General features: G+C 53.3%; 1 protein-coding gene across 4 annotated transcripts in view; it reads right to left on the reverse strand.

Moving 5' to 3' along the window:
* The window catches only part of LOC133343175 (semaphorin-6A-like), a 160,027-nt gene that overhangs the window by 46,502 nt on the left and 86,377 nt on the right, over positions 1-27,148 (reverse strand). For all 4 annotated transcript variants that reach the window (XM_061552889.1, XM_061552804.1, XM_061552651.1 and 1 more), the window contains exons 4-6: positions 1,825-1,885; positions 1,267-1,329; positions 804-905 (exon numbers count right to left, since the gene is read on the reverse strand). In XM_061552889.1, the coding sequence (XP_061408873.1) occupies positions 804-905; positions 1,267-1,329; positions 1,825-1,885 (226 nt within the window). The remainder of the gene's footprint in view (positions 1-803; positions 906-1,266; positions 1,330-1,824; positions 1,886-27,148) is intronic.

Raw genomic sequence — 27,148 nt, forward strand, 5'->3', positions numbered from 1 at the left:
CTCACACAGAGAGCCACCGACTCACCCGATAGACGCGGCACATGGGGTTGAAGGCGTTGGTGCCACAGACTCACACACACACAGAGCCACAGACTCACACAGAAAGCCACAGACTCACACACAAAGCTACAGACTCACACACACAGAGAGAGCCACAGACTCACCCGATAGACGCGGCACATGGGGTTGAAGGCGTTGGTGCCACAGACTCACACACACAGAGAGCCACCGACTCACCCGATAGACGCGGCACATGGGGTTGAAGGCGTTGGTGCCACAGACTCACACACACAGAGAGCCACCGACTCACCCGATAGACGCGGCACATGGGGTTGAAGGCGTTGGTGCCACAGACTCACACACACACAGAGAGCCACCGACTCACCCGATAGACGCGGCACATGGGGTTGAAGGCGTTGGTGCCACAGACTCACACACACAGAGAGAGCCACACATTCACACACACAGAGAGCCACCGACTCACCCGATAGACGCGGCACATGGGGTTGAAGGCGTTGGTGCCACAGACTCACACACACAAAGAGAGCCACAGACTCACACACACAGAGAGCCACCGACTCACACACACACAGAGAGCCACAGACTCACACTCAGAGAGCCACCGACTCACCCGATAGACGCGGCACATGGGGTTGAAGGCGTTGGTGCCACAGACTCACACACACAGAGAGCCACACATTCACACACACAGAGAGCCACCGACTCACCCGATAGACGCGGCACATGGGGTTGAAGGCGTTGGTGCCACCGACTCACACACACACAGAGAGCCACCGACTCACCCGATAGACGCGGCACATGGGGTTGAAGGCGTTGGTGCCACACACGAAGATGGTGCCGTCGTTGCGCGGGAGAAGCACCTTGATGAAGTTGTGGCACTCGTCCTGTGGAGGTGGGGCGGGGTAGGGGGGTATGGATTTCACACTGAGTCAACCTAGAGGAAGCCCAGTGCCAACGTTGGTCGTGGACCAGAATCGAACTCAGGTTGCAGGGTCCTGGGCCTCCCCTAGGTCGACTGAACCTCAAAAAATAGTACCTGGCGCGGTGTGTAAACATCGCCACAGGGGGGACAAAGGCGGCCGGGCGTGGTGCTGGCCACCCACCCCCTCGTGTGCCGTGCCGGCCTTCATAGGTGCTCGCTAACAGCACTTGCCCCTAAGTCTGTTAAGGCTACACGGGTAATATTTGTCTTTGGTGTTGTGTGTGGTGCGGTGTAGGTTTGACACAGCTCATGTCTCGCGTCACCTTCTGTTTGCCTTTCATGGTGCAGATGTCCTTGTCTGTTGCTCTCGACTTCCAGGTCAGCGTCTGGCGAACAAATCGTAAGCATCGATGTCAACATGCCTCTCTCATGATGCCCATTAGTTTAGCACTCAGCCTGTAAACTAAACTCATGGTAACCAGTGTGGTCCTTCACCTTTACTGCAGCCTTGCACCCCTTTGGTTGTCAACCGTATTTTTTTTTACAATATATTAAAACACGGGGTTTGATGACACAAAGTAAGTTGTACTTGCGTGCCCCACGCTTAATTTGTATCGATGATTTACCTTCTGAAAAAAATCTGCCCACGTCTCGCACCCCCAGAAAGGGGCATCTCCAAGCAACCCCTGGGTTAATAACCACTGATTTAAAACTAGAAACTGTTGTGATTTACCAGGTAAGGCCCACTGAGCTATATATGTATTAAAAAAAATTCTATTGTTTTTATTTTTACTCTAAAGCCGCCCGCCGTAGTATTGACCAGGGCGGCCGCCGTGCCTCGAAGAGCCACCGCCACCAGCACCCCTCCACCCCCACCTCACCTTCTCGCTGGGGATCTCCTCGCCGTGCGCGTTGTCCAGGTCCACGTGGTACACGTGGTCCCTGCACACACACACCGAGCCGGGACAAACCGACGAGATCCAATTAAACTCGAGAACGAAAATCGTAAAATGATTTTAATATTTCGATTTAAAGCTTTCGTGACTGCAGGGATTCATCTTCTTGGTTCTTTCGGTAAAGTCACGTAGAAGGGAAATAATAAAAAAATAAAAATAAAACAATAAAATAATTCTCACGACGTTTCGGCCACAACGCAAGCAGCCGTCCTCAGGTGAAGAACATATCGGCTGCTTGCGTTGTGGCCGAAGCGTCGTGAGAATTATTTTATAATGTTTTATATTTATTATTTTATTATTTCCCTTCTACATGACTTTACCGAAAGAAACAAGAAGATTTTAACATTATTTTTGTTTTAACCACGTAAGTTCCACTTGAGCTGCGACGCATCTTCTTTTTCAGAAGCGACCCGGCCACCACAAACGACGATAAGAATACATCACAATTGCAAAGTATAATTGAGCATCCTATCCCAGGATCCCAATGCGCAATGCATCAAAAGCAGGAAACAAAACCAGAAGCAGGAGGCAACCGACCCAAAGTAGAGAGGGAAGAAGGCCACTTTAAAAAAAAAAAGAAAGAACTCAACGAGGGGGCCTATCATCATTACTTGGAGATTTCTAGCAGCCAAATACTCTGAACGCGCGATGTTGATTCTAAATGTGGAGCGAAAACCCCGGAGGAACCAGAGAAAATTCCACGCGACCACGGGCAGAGACACACGCAGACTCCCAATGGACAGCAGGCGTCAGGGTCGGGATTGAACCCACGACCTCCCGTATACCTGGCGAGGTAGTTAACATCTCCTCGCCACCGTGATTGATGATGATGATAGAAAGAGACACGCAGACTCCCAATGGACAACAGGCGTCAGGGTCGGGATTGAACCCACGACCTCCCGTATACCTGGCGATGTAGTTAACATCTCCCAGCCACCGTGGCGCCCACGAATGATTAAGCTGTCGTCACGTGACGAACAACAAACGTGGCCGACTTATGTCGGCTTTGGCAGCACCACGGGCGCTGTTTGTTTGTAGTTGGAGAGCATTCTCACAAAGACAAATATCGCCCATATAGCCTTAACAGGCTGTTGGGGCAAGTGCTGTTAGTCAGTAGCAACGCCTATGAAGGCCGGCACGACACGCGAGGGGGGTGGGTGGCCAGCACCACTCCCGGCCGCCTTTGTCTCCCCAGTGGCGATGTTTTTACACACCGCACCAGGTACTCATTTGAGGCCGAGTCAACCTACAGGGAGGCCTCGGACTGGTTCCCAGGGCAGCAGCGCTAACCGCTGCACCACCACTCCTCACACCACCACTACCACCACCACCACGACCGTCAACATTCTTTGCTTGTACCGGACTTCCTTAGCATGGATTACATCTCGGAGGGGAAAGGTGGGGGGGGGGGGTGATGGTGGGGTAGGGGCGGTGGGGGCGGTGGGGGGGGTGGTGGTGGGGTGGTGGTGGTGGTGCGGTAGGGGTGGTGGTGGTGGGGTGGGGGTGGTGGTTGTGGGGTGGTGGTGGTGGGGGTGGTGGTGGTGATGGTGGGGTAGGGGTGGTGGTGGTGGTGGGGTAGGGGTGGTGATGGTGGGGTAGGGGTGGTGGTGGTGGGATAGGGGCGGTGGGGGCGGTGGCTGGGGTGTAAATCGTTAAGATTGTCCGCGCGGTTATATTTAAGTAGCCATGCAGACTATTTCGAATTCCTCTCTCTCGCGTGCCGGGCTAAGTGGAGTCATTCCGCCAGCGAAATATAAACCCGGGGGCGGGGGCTCACACACGGAGGAGGAAGGGGGGGGGGGGCATGCTTGTGTTACCACGCCACGCTATTTAAACACCCCATCCCCTGTCGAGGGCTGATATTGACACGTGCGGAATCTCATTTGAGAGGTGGTGGGATTTTCACTTTCAGAACCTCCGGCTGTTTATTTATACCGGAGGAGGAGGAGGAATCCGATGAGTCGTGAAGCTCTTTTATTTATATTTCACAGATGTGGGGGTCATAACGTCACGACAACAAACATTCTAAAATACGTCTATAGACGTGCAAGGTAGAGGAAAGATAAGCAAATTGAATTTCGATTTAAAGCTTTCGTGCATGCAGGGATTCATATCCTTGGTTCTTTCGGTAAAGTCACGTAGAAGGGAACTAATAAAATAATAAAAAGTTTAATTATCATGTAAAATAATAAAATTAATAAATATAATGGTTTATTTTTATTATTTTATTATTTCCCTTCTACGTGACTTTACTGAAAGAACCAAGAATATAAGCAAATTGCTTTTATATATATATACATTTACACTAACCTTAAAAAAAAAGAAAATCTTACCAGCTCAAGCCCAAATAATAGCTCAACCAAGTGGCTTATGGCGTGGAAATTTACAGCAGCAAAATCATTTCTTATTCTCCTAGCCACCGTGGCGATAGGGGGTGGGTGGCCAACACCACGCCCGGCCGCCTTTGTCCCCATAGTTGCGATGTTTACACACCGCACCAGGTACTCATTTGAGGCTGAGTCGACCTAGAGGAGGTCCACGACCGGTTCTGATAATCGTCATCGGTGTTGGCCATGAGCGGGAGTCGAACCCGGGTCGCCAGGTTCGTAGTGCAGCGCCACACCACCGCTGCCCATCGCACAAAGACAAAGATCACCCATATAGCCTTAACAGACTGTAGGGGCAAGTGCTGTTGGCAAGCACCTATGAAGGCCGGCACGGCACACGAGGGGGTGGGTGGCCAGCACCACGCCCGGCCGCCTTTCTCTCCCTAGTACCGATGTTTACACATCGCACCAGGTACTTATTTAAGGCTGAGTCGACCTAGAGGAGGTCCAGGTTCGGTCCTCATAATCGCCACCGGTGTTACGGTGGTGGCCGTGAGGCGGGAATCGAACCTGGCTGGGGTCGCCGGCATCGTTAGCGAAGCGAGTTAACCGCTGCACCACCGCTCCACACGTGAACACACAACTCAATGTGGCAGTGCGAGTGAGCAATTCACGGTTCCGTCTATGACCCTCTCGCCACCAGGGGGGGGGGGGGGGCGAGAGGGGGGACAGCGGTGGAGAGATGTTAACGACCTCGCCAGGTATACAGGAGGTCGTGGGTTCAATCCCAACCCTGACCCCTGTTGTATAGTTGCAGTTCGCATGTCTCTCTCTCTCTCTGCTGTGCTTCCAGTGTTCAGGGGCCTGCTTAAGGCGCGGCTCCGGCTGGAGCACGCGTACCACACACATGTCGGTGATGTGCGCGTCTTCTTCGAACGCTGGGGAGCCGGACAAGCCCCTCTCTGCACCAGCGTGGACGGCACCCTCGTGGTGTTCACCTTCTGAAGCGCTCGCTCGTCACCGTGGCGTGCGCGATCACCACCACCACCACGTGGCTTTATTTCGTGTTGTGCGCGGTGCTTTTAGCGCCACAGCGCGTGCATTTGTAGCGTTTGTTTTCATTTGTTTGCTGGTGACTTTGTGTGTTTCGTATCGGAATCTCCTCCAGTGCTGTTGCTGCTGGCGGCAATAAAAGTTGTGTAAAAGTCAAAAAGTCTCTCTCCGTGGATTTTTCTCCGGGCACTCCGGTTTTTCCCTCCACGTTGGAGAATCAACGCCACGCCTTCCGAGCATTCGGCTGCGATACATTTCCACGCGATGCTGCTGATGATGATGATAAGCTCATTTCGTTGAGCTATCGTTAGCGACGGCCAGGTCACATTCGGAAAAAGAAAACTACATCGCATCTCAATGGGGGACCTTCCCTGGTCAAGTAAAAATAAATTTGGTTGAATCGTTTATTCTTAGAGTGCGCGCCGGGCATTTCTTGGCAACGTCGCACGGACTGTGCCAAAGAAAGCCACAACCTCGAGGCGTCGGCGGGCGGGCGAGCGGATGCGCAGTGGCAGGTCGGGTTCCCCCCCTTTCTCCCCCTCCTCCCCCTCCTGCTCCCCCTCCTCCTCCTCACCCCCCTTTCTTCTCCTCCCCCTCCTCCTACCCCTCCCTCCCCCTCCTCCTCTTCCCTCCCGTGAAGGCGAAGCCACGCCTCCACCCCTCCTCCTCCCCCTACTCCTCCTCCCCCTCCTCCCTCCCCCTCCTCCTCCTACCCCTCCTCCCTCCCCCTCCTCCTCCTCCCCCTCCTCCTCCTCCTCCCTCCCGTGAAGGGGACCCACGCCTCCCCCTCCTCCTCCCCCTCTCCCGTGAAGGGAAGTGTCTCCGCCTCGGCGTTGGCAGCGGCCCTGCCGCTCGAGCAGCGAGCGCGAGCTGCTCCCAGTCTGCAGCTCGTCTCGGTGACCCGGGCAGCCTCCCCCACGGCTCGCGCGCATCTCGCTGACGCTGCCCTCAGCAGCAGCAGCATCGCAGCCACCGCCACCGTCACGACCACCACCTCCACCGTCACCACCTCCACCATCATCATCATCACCGCCACCATCACCACCTCTACCGTCACCGCCATCACCGCCACCGTCACCACCACCTCCACCATCATCATCACCGCCACCATCACCACCTCCACCATCACCACCACCACCACCTCCTCCACCATCGCCACCTCCACCACCTCCACCATCACCACCATCACCACCTCCACCACCATCAGAGCCACCACCTCCACCATGTATGCCGGATTCCGATGTAATGTCATCATTAGAGACTTAAACCAGAAAGACTTTCCTATTATTCCTAAATATATACATAATGCAGCTCTGATGAAATGCACATATCTCACCCCGTGCGAGACACTCAAAGTACACAGATCAGTAAGGCCACTTGAATAGCTTGATTCATACTACTACTCTCTCTAAATAGTCTCTCTCTATATATATCGTGTCATACGCTGTGTATGACCCACAATAGACCACTAAAGAGGGGGGGGGGGGCATGCCTGGCATTTAATTCGGAGGCAAAACGAGGGACGGCACGTCGGTCGGAACTTTGTTTGCTCTACGCAGACATACTCTTAGGTTTTTTTCGGTAAAGTCACGTAGGTAAAAAATAAAATTTTAATTAATAAAAGTAGCATAAATAGAAATCACGACGTTTCGGAGGCAACACAAGCTTCCGTCTTCAGGTGGAACCGTCACAGCACGATTGCTGTATCAAGTAAAGAGAAATTCCAAGAGACCCGACCTTGTATATATACTGGTTGAGAGGGGAGGAGGAGCCAAGGTAGGCACCTGGATCGGAGTTTTGAATTATTATTGTGAGGTTGGTGCGGCTGAGATTGCTGTTAGGAATGAGCCTTTGTTGTGTAGACTGGTTGAACTGGGAGGTGCCAGAGTTGTTAATGTGCGGCTCCTCTACGCAGCTTGTGGAGGCATCGCATCGATAGGCAACAGCAACAACAACAGCCGCCACGAGCTCGCCCACCCAGCCACGTGTCACGGGCAGAATCGCGAGCTCGATCACCCACCGCTATCCACACGTAACTCAACTAAACTATTAAGCCACAATGTTTGTTTTACCACCACCACTACCACGACCAGGTCAGGGCCACTGAGCTAAATATTAATTAATACTGGTAGGAACCTCCTGGTTACACCAGCCCACAGGGGATTACTCTGGTAGGAACCTCCTGGTTACACCAGCCCACAGGGGATTGTTGTGTCCGTCCGTCCGTCGCGCAGGGAGGGGCTGGGTGGGCGGGAGGGGCTGGGTGGGGAGGGGCTGGGTGGGGAGGGGCTGGGTGGGGAGGGTGGGGAGGGGCTGGGTGGGGAGGGTGGGGAGGGGCTGGGTGGGGAGGGTGGGGCGGTGCTGGGTGGGGAGGGTGGGGAGGGGCTGGGTGGGGAGGGTGGGGCTGGGTGGGGGGTGGGCGGGGTGGGGCTGGGTGGGGCTGGGTGGGGAGGGGCTGGGTGGGGAGGGTGGGGAGGGGCTGGGTGGGGAGGGTGGGGCGGTGCTGGGTGGGGAGGGTGGGGAGGGGCTGGGTGGGGAGGGTGGGGCTGGGTGGGGGGTGGGAGGTGGGAGGGTGGGGCTGGGTGGGGCTGGGTGGGGAGGGGCTGGGTGGGGAGGGTGGGGAGGGGCTGGGTGGGGAGGGTGGGGCGGTGCTGGGTGGGGAGGGTGGGAGGGGCTGGGTGGGGAGGGTGGGGCTGGGTGGGGGTGGGAGGGGTGGGGCTGGGTGGGGCTGGGTGGGGAGGGGCTGGGTGGGGAGGGTGGGGAGGGGCTGGGTGGGGAGGGTGGGGCTGGGTGGGGAGGGGAGGGTGGGGAGGGGCTGGGTGGGGAGGGTGGGGAGGGGCTGGGTGGGAGGGGTGGGGCTGGGTGGGGGGGTGGGGAGGGGCTGGTCACCCCGTGGTTCCCTTATAAAACTCAACGTTTAACCTACTCACGCCGGCTTGTGCCCGCCCTCACAGTCGGGCATATTTGCGGAATACACCACGCCGCCATTGACCCTGGCCATTGACCGAGCAACCCAACGTGTTCCTACCAGCTCCCTCTGCAGGAGGAATGTGTTTTATACTGCAGGAGGAATCCGATGAGCTGAAAAGCTCTTTTTACAGATGTTCCAGTCGGGGCAGCTCAGAACGTTACATACAACAACAAAAAAACAAACAATAAAAACAAACACAACGATAGGAGCGCAAAGTACAGGAGGGGTAAACAAATCGCTCAATATATATGCAAATAAAACGAAAGTATATATCTATTTTATTTTACCATGTAAAGCCCACTGAGCTATTAGCTTCTTTTTCAGAATCGACCTGGCAATCGTAAACGATGTCTCAAAGCGGTGGCATTATCATCACGTGGACATTTATTGCACCCAAACACTCTAAACGCGTGATTTTGATCCTTAGATGTGTGGAGGGAAAAAAATCCAGAGGACCCTGAGAAAAAAAACCCGGCGAATAACAAGAGAGAGAGAGAGAGAGACACACGCAAACTCCAAACACAATAATAATTCAAGTGTATAATGCGCATTCAATCCTCGGATCCCAATGCGCTCTGGGTCGGGATTGAACCCACGATATCATGCATACCGGGCGAGGTAGTCAACTTCTCCCACCCACCGTGATGATGATTGTGAGAGAGAGAGAGACACGCAAACTCCAAATATACAGCAGCCGGCGTCAGAATCGGGATCGAACCCACGACCTCCTGTAGACCAGGCGAGGTAGTTAACATCTCCTAGCCACCGTGATGATGATAGAGAGAGAGAGACACGCAAACTCCAAATACACAGCAGGCGTCAGAGTCGGGATCGAACCCACGACCTCCTGTACACCGGGCGAGGTAGTCAACATCTCCTAGCCACCGTGGCGACATGTCGTGCAGAGCTTTGCCGTCGCGTGCAACGTGAAACAGCCGAAACAGCGAGACACTGACGTGGGAGGCGGGCAGACGACAGTCTCGAATGAGAAATCGCCCTGACCTCTGACCCCTGTGCATCACTGCATCACCCCCCCCCCCTCGCTGCACTACGGGGGGCAGCCCTGCACGAGCGCGAGACATCTGTTCAGTTTTGTTTCATCTTTGGCCAACATAGTTCGAGAGATTCTAGATTTGAAGTTTTCGTGACTGCAAGGATCCATACTCTTTGTTTTTTCGGTGAAGTCAAGAAATAAAATAAATTAAAACAACTAAATTGAAACAATTTAATTGTTTTCATTTTAATTTATTTTATTTAGTTTTTTTTTACCTACGTGACTTTACCGAAAAAACGAAATTAAAACAATTTAATTGTTTTCATTTTAATTCATTTTATTTAGTTTTTTTTACCTACGTGACTTTACCGAAAAAACTAAATTAAAACAATGTAATTGTTTTCATTTTAATTCATTTTATTTAGTTTTTTTACCTATGTGACTTTACCAAAAAAACGAAATAAAAAGAATTTAATTTTTTCATTTTAATTTATTTTGTTTTTCCCCCTACGTGACTTTACCGAAAAAACCTAATTGTATAGTTCTAGAGTTCCGCATCACACACGCAGAGCCACTTGTACACACACACACAGACACAGCAAGACGATAACAACAACAACAACACATTCTGACTTAAACAAACAAAATAGGTGATGGAGTAAACTGCGTCCATGAAGTGTATACCCCCTTGAGTTATTAGTGAAACACTGTTTAACTGCTGTGTCATTGCGTCCGTCACCAAGACATCCCACAGTGTCCCGCGTTCCCTGACCAAATGTCGTCGTTTGACCTTTACGTTCATTGATGTTTGAAGATTTTTTTTCGATTTAAAGCTTTCGTGACTGCAGGGATTCATCTTCTTGGTTCTTTCGGTAAAGTCACGCAGAAGGGAAGCAATAAAATAATAAAATTCAAACATATAAAATTCTCACGACGTTTCGGCCACAACGCAAGCAGCCGTCCTCAGGTGAAGACCAGGTCTGTCGGGGAGACAGCGTCTGAATGACTCCTGAGGACGGCTGCTTGCGTTGTGACCGAAACGTCGTGAGAATTATTGTATTATTTTTAATTTTTATTATTGTATTGCTTCCCTTCTGCGTTACTTTACCGAAAGAACCAATAAGATTTTTTTTTTCTAAACGACAGCCCTCAAAACTGGGGGGGGGGGGGGGGGGGGGGAAGACAGCCAAAGAGCCACGCGACTTCAGAGCTGCGTGATGCCGACCACCACCGCAGTCGTGCGAGCGACGGACGTCACAAAGTTCCCCACCGTCTAAGTTGAAACGATTTTAACTTCAGCCCCTCGTCCGACTTTTTGGCTTCGTGCAGACCAATCTCGCCGTGCGGCACGGACATCGTGGTTGTTTAAGAGGGGAGGAGGTGGTGGTGGTGGTGGGGGCAGGACCCGGAGCCGCCCTTCTGGGTGAAGGCGGCGATTCGGGGCGACTGCCCCGGGCCTCGCGCGTTGGGGGTGAGGGGGGGAGAGCCGCGATTCGGTTGAGGGGGGCGGAGGTCCCCCACTCTTTGAGGTCACGGTGTCAGAAGTTATACTTCGACTTAATTTTAAAAGTGTCGGGGTGGGCGAAGAGGAGGAGGAGGGGGGGGGCAGGGGGTGGATTTGCCCCCCCCCCCCCCCCGCGAGTGCGCCCTCCAGCCTCCTTGTGGCCAGCCCTGGCGGGCAGGACCCTCTTGAGCGAGAGCCCCTGGGACTCTCGGCGATTCTCCCACGAGTGTCTGGAGCAACGATTCCCGCTCGGCCGTGTCGCACAGCACCGCACCAACCACCACTACCATTGCCGGTCGTTCGCCATCGTTCGTGTTTATATTTTTATCTTGTCTCTGCTCTGTATAAATAGCGGCCCCGGCGGGAGATACTAATGTTCTTTTGGGGCTTTCGAGAAGCCGTCTGCTTTGCCAAAGAGCCGTAGCCCGTCGGAGACGCGAATTACTGGCTGCAGATGCGTATGACTGACAAGTTTGTGCACTTTGTGCGTGTTAGCAAGCTCGCGTGTGTGTGAGTGCGTACTTGTGTGTGTGTGTGTACCTGTGTGATATGCGTGTGTGTATGTATGCGTGTGATATACGTGTGTGAGTGTGTAGGTGTGAGTGTGTAGGTGTGTGTATAGGTGTGTGTGTACCTGTGTGAGTGTGTAGGTGTGTGAGTGTGTAGGTGTGTGAGTGTGTAGGTGTGTGTGTGTACCTGTGTGATTGTGTGAGCCTGCGTCCGGGTTCGATCCCGACCCTGACGCCTGCTGCTGAATATTTAGAGTTTGCGTGTCTCTCTCCCCGTGGTCGTGTGAATTTTTGTCCGGGTCCTCTGCTTTTTCCCTCCACATTGAAAAACAACGTCACGCATTCAGAGCATTTGGCTGCTATAAGTGTCTACGTGATAAGCCACTTGGTTTGGCGCGGGCCTTGACTGGTAAAAGTTTTCAAGCTACTATCGTGTCCCGTGCCGGCCTTCAAAGGTGCTGCTACTAGCGAACAGCACTTGCCCCAAACGCCGGTTAGAGTTTATACGGGGGATCTTTGTCTTTGTGTTTGTGTGCTTGTGTCTGTGTGTGTGTGTGCCCTCATTGTTTATGTGCTTGCCCACTTGCCGACTGTGAAAGTGCATCTGTGTGTTTGGTGAGCTCCTACATGGAAATTTATGTAAATGCGAGTATTCACTGTGCGTGCGGGAATGTGTGTGTGTGTGGTAGGAGTGTTAATAATTGTGAATGAGTGTGCGTGCGCGCGCGTGTGCGCGTGTGCGCGTGTGTGCGCGTGTGTGCGTGTGTGCGTGCGTGCGTGCGCGCGTGTGTGCGCGCGTGTGTGCGCACGTGTGTGCGTGTGTGCGTGTGCACGTGTGTGCGCGTGTGTGCGTGTGTGTGCGTGCGTGCGTGCGCGCGTGTGCGCGCGTGTGTGCGTGTGTGTACGTGTGTGCGTGTGTCCGGCAAAACAACCTCCTACCTCCTCGCGGTGCCGGACGGGCAACACTGTCGTGGGCAGTGCTGTGGGGGGAGGGCCAATGCCCATTGGCCTCTCCCCTCATGGCGTCTGTGACCACCACAGTGGCTAAACGGGGGCTCTGGACGGGTGCGAGGGGCTGGTAACCCCTCCACCTTCAATTAACCACCACTAAACTACGAATGAAACATAAACCTGAAACAAATAAGCTTGTGCCGGAGGCCCCGGGGGGTCAGGCTTTTATGACGTCTCCTGGCCAAACCCCATTTGGCGGAGCCAGGAGATTGAATTTTCACCCTCGGGGCTCCTCCAGAAACAACAAAAAACCATTGCGGATGGCCACGTGGAATGTTCGAACGCTCACTGCGGAGGAGAGGCTGCCACTTCTCTGTCGGGAGCTGGACCGGTACCGCCTGGATCTCTGTGGCATTCAGGAGGTCCGGTGGACCGGTTCTGGCTCCTGCCACCATGAGGGGTGGACAGTCCTCTACTCGGGGCAGGAGACTGCCAAACAACAGGATGTGGCTCTTCTTCTGAACAAAAGAATGAAGGGGGCGTGGGAGCATGGCGGTGAGGTGTGGGAAGCTGTAAGCCCCAGGATACTTTGGGCTCGCCTTCCCATCAACCAGAGGCGAGGAGTGGTGGTCATGGTTACTTATGCCCCCACCGAAGATGAACATCCGTGGAGGGATGCAGGCAAAGCCGATGAGTCAGACGCTTTCTATAACCTCCTGTCACAGGTGCTGGCTAAAGTGGCCACTCGGGACAGAGTCATCTTGTTGGGTGACTTCAATGCCCGAGTTGGTCATGATGCTGGCACCTGGTCTGGAGTGATTGGAAGGCATGGGCCAGATCAGCTCAATAATAACGGTAGGAGGCTGCTAGATTTTTGTGCAGCCCATGGGCTTGTAATTACCAACACGCTCTTCCGGCATCGGTGCATCCACACAACATCATGGATACATGCCGGGTCCAAGCAAGAACATCTGCTGGACTACATAGTGACGGACCAGCGGATGCGAGCCCATGTCCTTGACACCAGGACCTACCGTGGAGCTGATCTGTCCTCTGACCATCGACTAGTCATCTGTAAGATGCGCCTGCCTTTCTTCCACTCCGGTGGTGGGTGTACACCCAGGATCCCATTCCAACCAAAAGTGGCCTGGTCTCAGTTAGCTGATAAAAGTTGCAAGCGAGAATTTCATCATCGCTTGCAGCTAAGGTTGGCATCGTCCCCCACTCCACCTGATGTCGAGGGTAAATGGGCGAGGTTTAAGACTGTGACTCATGCAGCTGCAATGGCTGCTTTGGGTACGCGGTCCAGACCTCCCCAGAAACCCTGGCTGACAGAGGAGGTGTTCAGGTTAATTGAGAAAAAGCGACAGGCCCACTCTCATCGCCTACAGCATCCCACGTCAGAGAATGAGGAGGTTTACCGCAGCCTTCGCTCGGAAGTTCGGAGAGCCGTAAGGCGCTGTAAGGATGGGTGGTGGTCGCGGGTTGCTGAGGAGATGGAGTCTGCCTCAGTGGCCCGTGATCACAAATCACTATTTAACTCCATCAAAAAAGTAACCTGCAGCGCCACACCTATTACCATCATTAGAGGAAAAAACGGTGATCCAATCTCCGACCCCCAGGAACAGGTTTGCAGATTTGCTGAGCATTTCTGTGAGGTCCTGGGGGAGGGAAATTCTCTCAGCCAGGAAAACATCATGGCAAAAAGTGGTGATAACCCTGCTGAGGCTGCGGTGCCTCAAATATTGGAAGAGGTCACCCCCTGTGAGTGGCTGGCTGAGGTGCCAGCTGTTGAGGAAGTACTGAGGGCGATCCGGAGTCTGAGACCAGGGAAGGCACCGGGCAGAGATGATCTCCCAAGCGAAATGCTGAGGGAGAGTGGCGTTTGTGCACAGACTGCCCTATATGACATCATAACAACAGTCTGGACCACTGGACGGGTTCCGCAGGACTGGAAGGATGCCCTGGTGGGCCCCCTCTTTAAGAAGGGGGACCGTACCGACTGTAACAACTACAGGGGCATCTCACTCCTCAGTGTGCCGGGTAAGGTCCTGGCAAGGATTATTCAACATCGCCTTGCTAGGCACGCTGAGGAGGGGCTTGCGGAGCCCCAATGCGGTTTCAGGAAAGGGCGGTCCTGCACAGATGCCATATTTTCTGTCCGTCTGCTACAGCAGAGGTGTAGGGAATTCCAAAAGACCTACATCTCTGCTTTATTGACCTGGTCAAGGCCTATGATACCATCAGTAGGACTGGGCTCTGGGTTGTTCTTCGTGCATTCGGAGTCCCTGACCCTCAGCTCACGATCATTAAGGACCTTCATGATGGTGAGCGGGCCCGGGTAAAACTACGTGGCCGGGAGTCGGAGCCTTTCCCTGTACACCTTGGGGTGCGACAGGGATGTCCTCTGGCTCCCACATTATTTAACATCTATTTTGACCGCGTAGTTCGTGAAGCCTTCAACAGCTGTACCGGGGGAATTTCCATTTGGTACAGATATAATGGGAGGCTGATCGATGCCCGGGTGCGATCAAGGGATGGCTCTCTATTGGTCAACCACGTTATGTATGCCGATGATTTGGTAATAGCTGCTCATTCAGAAGAGGAGTTGGAGACGCTGCTGCTGAGACTGGAGCGTGCCACTAAGAGGTGGGCCTTACCATCAGCCCCACCAAAACTAAGCACCTGCCTGGGTATTTTGTACCATCGGACACTCCACCCCCACAACTCCCAATTGGTGATGGGGCAGTTGTGGAGAGAGTGGAGAGTTTCCCATACCTGGGCAGTGTGCTTATGACCGGCTCCAGTTTATCAGCAGAGGTCTCACTCCGAATCAGTCGAGCGGCAATATCTTTTCATCGGTTGCGTAACGCTGTGTGGAAGCTACCTGGTCTGTCGCTCCGCACGAAGCTTCAGGTCTTCTCGGCCACGGTCATTCCCTCCCTTCTCTACGCTTGCGAGACGTGGACCCCCCTGGTGGAGCATCTTCGCCGGTTGGAAACATTTAGGCTGGCCTGCCTACGATCCATCCTGGGTTTAACCAGGCTGGATTGTGTGAGGAGCTCACAAATCCTTGAAAGATCTGGGCAAAGTCCCATCAGTGAGCTCCTCCGGCAGGCAAGGCTGCGTTGGCTGGGTCATGTAGCCCGCATGCCCAGCCACCGCATGCCTAAACAGCTTTTGTTCGGCCGGATCGAGGGGGCTAGACGGGCGCGGCACGGGCTGGAGAAGAGATGGAGCTGATGTGGTACAGGAGGACGTGGAGCTGAGTGGACTTGCCGATGACTGGTACCAGCGGTGTCAAGATCGGCCTCTGTGGAGGAGGCTCGTGAAGGACGCTACTGGGCAGTTGGAGGCAGTCGCCCTCCAACAACAACGGAGGGCAGAGGAGCGACGCTCACAACAACGAGCGGAGCGCCGGGTGGCTAAAGCACAGCAAGTTGGCACAGTAGGGGGCACAGGTGGTGCATCAGCCAGTCATCTCGGTCATCTCGGTCAGTCGACCCGTGGCACCTGGGTCTGCCCCGTGACCTCCTGCCAGCGGGCGTTCGACACTTCACGTGGCCTCAAGGTGCACTTGGCCTGGCACAAGCATCGTGGTGACGTCACCGCCACTTAGTGGCGAATGGCGGTTGTTGTTGTTGTTGCGTGTGTGCGTGTGCACGTGTGTGCGTGCGTGTGTGCGTGCGTGCGTGCGCGCATGTGTTCTTGTGTGTACGTGTGTGTGTGCGTGTGTGGGGAGCAGCAGTGTAGCGGTTAGCGCGCTCTGCTACGAACCCGGTGCCACCCGAGTTAGATTTCCGTTCACGGCCAACACCAGTGGCGATTATCTGAACCGATACTGGGCCTCGCTTAGGTCGACTCAGCCTCAAATGAGTACCTGGTGCGGTGTCTAAAAACATTGCCACTATGGAGACAAAGGCGGTCGGGCGTGGTTGCTGGCCACCCACGCCCTCGTGTACCGTTCCGGCCTTCATAGGTGCTCGCTAACAGCACTTGCCCCAACAGCCTGTATAGGTTACATGGGGGATCTTTGTCTTTGTGCTACAGATACACAAAAACCCCCATCGCCCCTTGTCACTCGACTGCTGGATGAAGACCTGGCCATCGAGGTTGTTTGACCATACTTCACCACGCTGGTCAGCACCACGTGGTGACTTCAGGCGTCTCCCTTGTCGCACGGTCGACACGTCCTCGTCGTGTCGAGTTTGTTGTCCTTACCCCCCCCCCCCCCCGTGCAACCTTCGATTTAGCACGGTTGGTGATGTATGGTGCGAAAGAAGTTCAACAGACGCATATCCACTCGTACAGTCACCATCGTCGTCATATTAGGGCTGTCCCCTTGGTCGCTGACCTCTGGGTGACACTGCAACGCCCATCTCGGTGACCTGGCCTCCCTCCCCCTCCTCCTCCACCACGCGTCCCACCCATCATCACAACCTCCTCCTATTCACAACTTGCAAGTTGCTTACCCCATTCTCCTCCTCCACACTGCACACCACGTGTCCCACCCATCATCACAACCTCCTCCTCCACACCACGTGTCCCACCCATCATCACAACATCCTCCTCCACACTGCACACCACGTGTCCCGACCATCAGTCGGCTGCTTCCCCTCGAGGGCGTACCGGCTCCACGATTGGCTGACACGAAGTGACGTCACAATGCCCTCGTTACGCAGTGGAGTGGGAGGCCCAGCTGAGTGCCGACGTTGAAATAAATTGCGACGATATAAATATAAAACTAGATTCCATATGAATCTAATGTCCCCCGCATGACGCGAGTGTCCGTCTACAGGGCACGGTGTTAATGTACCGTATCTTGAGGTTTTTTATTTTTTATTTCTTGCAGTTTGCAACGCAGATAGAATTTCCCTCGCCTCCACGGCGCCTCTAGTCCTAGACAATCGATCCGATGAATCATCTTTTACTCGCCTGTGGCATTGCTGGATAAGCGCTCCGTGAGTTCGCTTGCACGTCTAACTTCTTTCGCACCCTACGTAGGCGACCGTGGCTACTCGGAGGTGCGGGGGAATGGGCAACATAAACTAAACACAAAAAGCAGTTCTAACATCAATGATTTCGTCCATCTAGACGATGATTTAAACGTGCATGGCTCCAGTGGCTTCCGAATATGGGAAGGGAAGAGCGTTCCAGACGGCCGCAGAAGCGCATCTGAAAGCGCCACGCGATGCGGTGACCACCGTCTTACGAGTCACATGTCCGTGTTGAACTTCTTTCGCACCCTACGTAGCCAACCGTGGCTAATCGAAGGTGCCGAGGGGGGGCGGAGGGCGGAAGGACAACACACCAAAACACAAAAAAACAGCTGGGAAAGCAATCATTTTCAATCCAGATTTTCTTTTTTTTATTAAACGAATGGCTTTAAAAATAAAAGTGATTTGTCCGGGCTGACTCTTGTTACTGGAAATCAATTTCATTTTGTTTTTGGGCTCGAGCGCTCTGCACTATTCCCTGCTCTCTATTCGCCGGTTCAACGTCGCTCCTTTTTTTAAACTTTCGTGTTTTTTTTTTCTTCTGACGATATTGCTTCTGCCACTTGTGTGGCACTGGTCACTCTTGCAAATGAGACCTCACCCTCGTCTCTGGAACTCCGACCCCTACCCTCCCCCCCCACACCCTCCCCCCCTACCCTCCCCCCCACACCCCCTACCCTCCCCCCCACACCCTCCCCCCCACACCCTCCCTCCCTACCCTCCCCCCCACACCCTCCCCCCCTACCCTCCCCCCCACACTGTCCCCTACCCTCCCCCCCACACTGTCCCCTACCCTCCCCCCCACACCCTCCCTCCCTACCCTCCCCCCCACATACTCCCCCACACTCTGCCCCACACCCACCCCCCTACCCCCCCCACACCCTCCCCCCCTACCCTCCCCCCCACACCCTCCCCCCCTACCCTCCCCCCCTACCCTCCCCCCTACCCTCCCCCCCTACCCTCCCCCCCTACCCTCCCCCCCCCTACCCTCCCTCCCTACCCTCCCCCCCACACCCCCCCCACCCCCCCACCCCCAACAATGTGACTCACTCTTGAACTTGCTTTTGCAACCATCGCCTCGTGTGTGCCGGGTGCCAGCGGCTCGCACTTCCTCTCTCGCGGTGGCCCGCCTGCCTCCCTGCCAATCCGATGTTGTCCCAGACAACAATAAGCACTTCTCTTCACACTCTCCAGTTTGTATTATCATCATAATCACCATCGTCGTGATTAGGGAGCTGACTCTAAAGGCCGTGGCCACCCACTTTTTTTTCTGCTCAAAAAAAAATTGCGATGCCTCCACGCGACCACACGGAGAGAGTGAAAATTCAAAATATTATATCGAAAACGGGGGGAACATAGACATGGAGTAGGGAGAGAGGGGGTAGAGAGAGAGAGGGGAGGGTAGAGATAGGGGGTAGAGAGAGGGGGTAGAGAAAGAGGGGAGGGTAGAGAGAGAGGGGAGGGTAGAGAGAGGGGGTAGAGACAGGGGGTAGAGAGAGGGGGTAGAGAGAGAGGTGGGGTACAGAGAGGGGGGGATAGAGAGAGGGGGTAGAGAGAGAGGTAAGAGGTAAGAAGGAGGAGAGCAGAGCGTGACATCTTTCGTGAAATATTTCATTTACAAAACGAGGGGGGGGGGGCACATCAGCATTGAACAAAAACTGAAATGATGAACGAAGCAAAGTGCCGACTACACCTGATCGTAAAAGAGAGAGAGAGAGATCGAGAGAGATTGAGAGACAGATCCAGAGAGAGAAGTTTCGAGAGATTGATTTTGTTTCAAAATGGAAAACACGTAAAATATTTCATTTCAAAATGTGGGGGGTGGGGGAGCACATGAAGCAAAGCAATGGGGGAGGAAAAAACCCGAAATGATGAACGAAGCAAAGTGCCCACTAAACCGAGCATCTTCTTGTTTACTCTGATCCTAAAAAAAGAAAGGGATTTAGAGAGATCGAGAGAGATTGAGAGAGAAAAAAAGAGAGAGACCCAGAGAGAGAGAGAGAGATCGAGAGAGAGAGCGAGCGAGTCAGCGAGAGAGTGAGCGAGAGGTGGGGCTTTACATAAAGCAGAGTAAAAAAATTTAAATTTTATAAAAAAAAAAAATACGAAATGATGAACGAAGCAAAGTGCCGAATACACCGAGCATCTTCTTGTCTTCCACTGATCGTAAAAAAAAGAGAGATCGAGAGAGAATGAGGGAGTGAGGGAGGGAGAGAGAGAGATCGAGAGAGTGCGAGAGCGAGCGAGAGAGAGATTTCGCCACACACATAAAACGCTTCCCCCCCTCCCTCCTCGGCTTCCTCCTGCAAGGCCCCTATTAGGCTCGCAGCAAATAGCAGACATTAGCAGACAGGACCGCAAGTGGAGGGCTGGCCCGGGCGATGGCGGGCGGTCGAGGTGGGAGGGGAGGGGGGGGATGGGGAGGGAGGGGAGGGGCGTATGGGTGAAAGGGGGGGGGCATCAGGGGGGGGGGGGTCCGTATGGTCGTGTCGGAGACCGGGAAGAGGCCGGCATCGCTTACAAACCCCTGCGTTCTCTCAATTTGGTTTCGTCCGGCTAAGCGATTAAAGGGCTTCTTGGCTCAGCTTGGCATAATCCATCTCGCAGGGGGGAGGGAGGGGTGGGGGGGTGAGGGGTGAGTTTGATTGGCGTTGTTGCGTGGGAGAGAGTTCAGTGGGATGCGCGTGGTGCTGCTGCTGTACATGGCGATCCATTTGCAGATACACCCCCCCCCCCACCCACAATCCCTGCACTTCACTGAACATGTGGGAATAGGCAGCACAACGAGTCATTTGGAAGCCTCTGGGCGCCTAGCGCCACTCACTCTCAATGCACCGATTTTGTCCTCCAAGTATATATTTTCCCACCGCCCCCGCCATAGAAATGTGGAATTTCCAGCACCACCATCTCGTTGGGGGGGGGGGCTGTAGCTTCAAGAGCGCATGCCGCCACTACACCGATTGACTTGGGTGAGAAAACCCCTTACTTGCCCCTGCCATAGGAATGTGGAATTGCCACCATCACCAGCTCACTTGGAAAGGTTACGTCCAAGGGACATCATTCACTGAAGCGACTTTGCCCCGCCCCAGGAACGTGGAATTGCCACCATCACCAGCTCACTTGGGAAGGTTACGTCCAAGGGACATCATTCACTGAAGCAACTTTGCCCCGCCATAGGAATGTGGAATTGCTATCACCACCGCCTCAATGGAGGCTGTATCTATGGAAAAACGCATTCACTGAAGCGACTTTGCCCCGCCACAGAAATGTGGAATTGCCGTATCCGAGGGGCGCGCATTCACTTGAGCGAATGAAGCGCCGCTTGGCTTTGACGCTGATCGTTTCCGTCCATGAGGCCTCGAGACGTTGATTCCCCGCTCTGCTTTGGAGACCCCGGTGCGGTGCTGGGCTCGCTCAGGCACTCTTCCCCTCCCCCCTCCATCCCCACGTCTCCCCCCCCCCCCCTTTGTGGCGTGTTTTTAAATGAGGGTGACGGCGTGGAAAGGCGCAGATTAAGGGCGCAGAGTCTAATTCACTCGGGGGCGGCAAGATGGAGAGAGGGAGGAAGAGAGAGAGGGAGAGAGTGAACAAAAAACGTTAAAAAATCTGGGGCAAGGAGGAGATTTCTCGCTGGGCACGTGCATGTTGAACTTCTTTCGCGCCGTACGTAGGCCAACCGTGCGAATCGGAGGTCCGGAAGGTAGGACAACGAGCTAAACACACACAAAAGCGGTTCTAAATAAATTCGTTTGTCAAATCTAGGTGATTTAAAAGTGTAGAGCTCCCAGTTGCTTCAGAATTTCGGAAGCAAGGAGTGTTCCAGACGGCCGCAGAAACGGTATCTTAAAAGCGCGCGTTGCGGTGATCGTCTTCGTCCGATGGCTGAGCCAAACGCTGTCGCTGCGAGGATGAACGGGGTTTCGCGTGATGATGGTTTATGGCCCCAATCGGAGAATTTGGGTGAGGGGTGGGTGAGCGGTGGGTGAAGGGTCAGTGAGTGGCTGGGTAGGTCGGTGGGTGGGTGGCTGGGTGGGTGGCTGGGTGGGTGGCTTGGTGGGTGGCTTGGTAGGTGGGTGGGTGGGTGGCTTGGTGGGTGAGTGGGTGGGTGGCTTGGTAGGTGGGTGGGTGGGTGGCTTGGTGGGTGAGTGGGTGGGTGGCTTGGTAGGTGGATGGCTTGGTACGTGAGTGGGTGGCTGGAAGGGTCGGTGAGTGGCTGGGTGGGTGGCTGGGTGGGTGGCTGGGTGGGTGGCTGGGTCGGTGGGTGGGTGGCTGGGTGGGTGGCTGGGTGGGTGGCTTGGTGGGTGGGTGGTTTGGTAGGTAGGTGGGTGGCTGGAAGGGTCCGTGGGTGGCTGGGTGAGTGGCTGGGTGGCTGTAAGGGTCGGTGAGTGGCTGGGTGGGTGGCTGGGTGGGTGGCTTGGTAGGTGGGTGGATAGGTGGCTGGGTGGGTGGGTGGGTGGCTTGGTATGTGGGTGGCTTGGTAGGTGGGTGGCTGGGTGGGTGGGTGGCTTGGTAGGTGGGTGGCTTGGTAGGTGGGTGGCTGGGTAGGTGGGTGGGTGGCGCTGCGGTTAGGGTTCGGGGCTCGGCGAGTTGGTTGCTGCCCGTGGTTAGACTGCCCGCCATGATTTAATTTAACTTTTTACCTACGTGACTTTACCGAAAAAAGCAAAGAGTATGAATCCTTGCAGTCACGTAAGCTTCAAATCGAGAATCAATGACCGAAACGTCACACAATTGTCTATATAGATATGGGCTTAACCTATTAAGATAATGAAAAATAGTTTAGTTTCATTTGTAAACTAGTGTTATAAAGCCTGTCAATCAATCAATCAAAGTGTATCGGTCGCATACGCAGTGAAGGCGATGTTATATAGCGGGTGCAGCGAAATGCCCGAGTTGTCAGCTCCACAACATTGCAATAGAATGGTCCAACAAATAATCAAGCAACATTTTAAATAAAACATGAATCACGAAATATCCGAACGAGTCAAAATTACAAACAAATAACACCGCAACAACTATCAGAATACCAATCTGTGCCATTGGACCCTCGGCACTTGCCAGGCAATAAATATAATCACTAACCTGATCTGATTTTTTTGTTACAATTCTTATCTATGACTAACAACTACTCCAAACATTTGATATTTTCCACAAAAAAACATAATAATTGTTGACGACTTGATACAACTTTTGATACTTAAAACTTAACTATCGGAAACCACAATTTTTTTTTTATTAGAAAGAACAAAAATCTATTAACTTAATACTCTGTGAGTGGAAGCCCCTATCTTTTAGCGTTTTCGAATAATTCAGATTTGAACATCAAAGAGATTTTTTAATCAGATTTTTTCGTCCAAAACCGCTTTAATCCGAAATATCTATATAATAAAATCTAGAATGGTTCTCGCTTTAATTGTATTTGCCGCCAAAAGCTCTGTCAAACGAAAAAAAACGCAGTGTTATATTTGGAACGGGTTCTGAATGACACCACGTGCAAAAACGTGTTATGGGGCACTCAAACATCGAGATTTGAGGGCCTTAAAATGAAAAATCTCGGATTTTCAGATTGTTCCTGCTGTTTGTGTCCTACCCTAGAAGATTTTGAGACATACAGATTAAGTTCTTTATTTATATAGAAGACAATGTTTAAGTGATTGCTTTCGCCTTCCTACGCTTTGCACTCCGATCGCGTTTGTGTTCTGACACTGTGTCTCGACTGGAACATCTGTGAACAAAAAAGCTTTATAGCTCAGTACGAATACCCCCAAAAAATTCGAATGCTGATAGACCGTGTATATATATTATTTCTTCTTAAGAAAGCCTTGTTGAATTTATCTGCACTGTATAAATAAGGCATTTCAAACACGGTGCCGTGACAGACACACACACACACACTCGCTCTCTCTCTATGCAGATTGACACACGGATAATGAACACCAGGGCATATAATCTATCATTTTTTAATGCCACATTTCTTTTCTATTCTTCTTCTGATTTCAGTATTTCATCCGGTAGTGGTGGTGGTGGTGGTGGGGGAGGAGGTCCCTGGTTTTTTTTGTCCGAGCATCTCTCGTCTCGGCAGTAATTGCTCGCCTGTCAATCAATCACCAACAAAATGTTCAATTTGCCCAATTTTGGGTCGACATATCTCAGCAGGAGACGCCCGAGTCCTGAAAAGGCTGCAAGCGCCAAGCGTCGCTCGCGGGAGTGAATTACGCGGTGGAAATGCAACTGGCTGTGCGTGTGTGAGTGCGCGTCAAAGATAAAGATCCCCCGTATAACCTGAACAGACTGTAGGGGCAAGTTCTGTTAGCGAGCACCTATGAAGGCCGGAACGGTACACGAGGGGGTGGGTGGCCAGCACCACGTCCGACCGCCTTTGTCTCCCCAGTGGCGATGTTTACACACCGCACCGGGTACTCATTTCAGGTTGAGTCGACCTAGGGGAGGCCCAGAACTGGTTCAGATAATCGTCACTGGTGTTGGCCGTGAGCAGGAATCGAACCCGGGTCGCCAGGTTCGTAGCGCAGCGCGCTTACCGCTACACTACCGCTGTGCGTCTCGGTATGTGCAGGTGTGTGTGCGCGTGTGTGAGTATCGGTGTGTGTGTGTGTGAGTGTGTATCTCGGTGTGTGTGTGTGTGAGTGTGTCTCGGTGTGTGTGTGTGTGAGTGTATATCTCGGTGTGAGTGTGTGTGTGCGCGTGTATGTGTGCGCGTGTGTGTGTGTCTCCGTCTGTGTGTGTGAGTGTGGGGTGTGGTAGTGTAGCGGAATCGAACGGCCAACACCCAGTGACGATTATCTGAACCGGTCCTGGGCCTCCCCTAGGTCGACTCAGCCTCAAATGAGTACCTGGTGCGGTGTGTAAATCGCCACTGGGAAAACAAAGGCGGTCGAGCGTGGTGGTGGCCACCCACCCCCTCGTGTACCGTTGCGGCCTTCATAGGTGCTCGCTAACAACACTTGCCCTACAGTCTGTTAAGGCTATACGGGGGATCTTTGTCTTTGGAGGTCAGCTGCGCTACCCGCTGTGCCACGGCTTGGCGTACACACACAAAGACAAAGATCCCCCGTACAGCCTGAACAGGCAGTTTGGGCAAGTGATGTTAACGAGTAGCAACGGTGGGTGGTCAGCACCACGCCCGGCCGCCTTTGTCTCTCCAGTGGCGATGTTTTTTTTTTACATATCGTACCAGGTACTCATTTCAGGCTGAGTCGACCTAGGGCAGGCCCAGGACCGGTTCAGATAATCGTCACCGGTGTTGGCTGTGAGCGGGAATCGAACTCGGGTCGCCAGGTTCATAGCGCAGCGCGCTAATCGCTCACTACCGCTCCCCACTACACACCTACACACACACCTACACACACACCTACACACACACACCTACACACACAACAACAACCGCCATTCGCCACTAAGTGGCGTTGACGTCACCACGACGCTTGTGCCAGGCCATGTGCACACACACCTACACACACACACCTACACACACACACACCTACACCTCTATAGCTACACACACACACCCCTACACACACACATCTACACACCTACACACACACACACCTACACACACACCTACACCTCTATAGCTACACACACACCTACACACACACCTACACACACACACCTACACACACACACCTACACACACACACCTACACACACACACCTACACACACACACCTACACACACCTACACACACCTACACACACACACCTACACACACCTACACACACCTACACCTCTATAGCTACACACACACCTACACACACACACCTACACACACCACCTACACACACATACCTACACACACATACCTACACACACACCTACACACACACCTACACACACACACCTACACACACACACCTACACACACACACACCTACACCCCTACACACACACCTACACCTACACACACCTACACCCCTACACACACACCTACACCCACACACACACACACCTACACCCCTACACACACACCTACACACACACACACCTACACACACACACATACCTACACACACCTACACACACACACACACACCTACACACACACACACCTACACACACACACACCTACACACACACACACCTACACACACCTACACACACACACTACACACACACACACCTACACCCCTACACACACACCTACTCCTCTATAGCTACACACACCTACACACACATACACCTACCACACACACACCTACACACACACACCTACACACACACACACACCTACACACACACACACCTACACACACACACCTACACACACACCTACACACACACCCCTACACACACACACACACCTACACACACACACACCTACACACACACACACCTACACACACACACACCTACACACACACACACCTACACACACCTACACACACACACTACACACACACACACACCCCTACACACACACCTACACACACACACACACACCTACACACACACACACCTACACACACACATACACACACACACACCTACACACACACACACCTGGGTGAACTTCCGCTCCACTCTGTCGACCCCCGCTTTCGATTCTGCCCAATTAAGACGGGGGGCGGGGGGGGCGCGGGGGGCGGGGGGGCGGGGGGCGGGGGGCTGGCGGGGGGGGGGGGCCGGGGGACGGGGTTGAAGTGTCACTTAATTGGCACGAAGCTCTCAGGAAGGGCTCCCGCCAGGTCGCGCTGTTGTAACGAGGACCCCCCCACACACACAAACCCCGCAAGGCACCGCGGCTTCCTCTGGCAGACGACGATAAAGGCACGCTGGGAGGGAGGGGGGGGGCTCGGGGGATGGGGGGGCGGGGGAATGCCCCCCCATCCCCCCCTGCACTCCACCCACCCCCGCACCTCTCAGCTCCCCTAGTGTGTGTGTAGTGTGTGTAGTGTGTGTGTAGTGTGTGTAGTGTGTGTGTAGTGTGTGTGTGTAGTGTATGTGTAGTGTGTGTGTGTAGTGTGTGTAGTGTGTGTGTGTAGTGTGTGTGTAGTGTGTGTAGTGTGTGTGTAGTGTGTGTGTGTAGTGTGTGTGTGTGTCTCCAGTGTGTGTAGTGTGTGTGTGTAGTGTGTGTGTGTCTCCAGTGTGTGTAGTGTGTGTGTAGTGTGTGTGTAGTGTGTGTGTGTGTCTCCAGTGTGTGTAGTGTGTGTGTAGTGTGTGTGTGTGTGTCTCCAGTGTGTGTAGTGTGTGTGTAGTGTGTGTGTGTAGGGTGTGTGTGTAGAGTGTGTGTAGAGTGTGTGTAGTGTGTGTGTGTGTAGAGTGTGTGTAGAGTGTGTGTAGTGTGTGTGTGTGTAGGGTGTGTGTAGTGTGTGTGTGTGGTGTGTGTGGTGTGTGTGTAGTGTGTGTGTGGTGTGTGTGTGTAGAGTGTGTGTAGTGTGTGTGTAGTGTGTGTGTGTGTAGGGTGTGTGTAGTGTGTGTGTGTGGTGTGTGTGGTGTGTGTGCAGTTTGTGTGTAATGTGTGTCTGTAGTGTGGCCCAGCGGGCGCTCACTTAAGGCCGAGTCCACCTAGGAGTGCGCAGGACCGGTTCACATCCGATTCGTCACTGACAGCTGGTGCCCGTGAGTGGTAAACGGTTAACGCGTCTAAAGATAAAATAATAAATTAAATAATAGCATATTACGACGTTTCGATTGCAACACAAGCAATCATCATCAGGCATAAAAGAAATAGCAACAAAAATCTAACTAGAAAACTATAGACAGATTCGATTTTTGTTGCTATTTCTTTTATGCCTGATGATGATTGCTCGTGTTGCAATCGAAACGTCGTAATATGCTATTATTTAATTTATTATTTTATCTTTAGACGTGACTTAACCGAAAGAACCAAAGAATAATTCCTGCAGTCACGAAAGCTCCAACATTAAGGTTAACGCGTCATCGCTCCTGAAACCCTGAGAGCCGATTTACATTTTCCGCGCTCAC

Source organism: Lethenteron reissneri, chromosome 1 (genome assembly GCF_015708825.2).
Source record: "Lethenteron reissneri isolate LAM-NWPU_2019-01 chromosome 1, ASM1570882v1, whole genome shotgun sequence".
Classification (NCBI taxonomy): Eukaryota; Metazoa; Chordata; class Hyperoartia; order Petromyzontiformes; family Petromyzontidae; genus Lethenteron; species Lethenteron reissneri.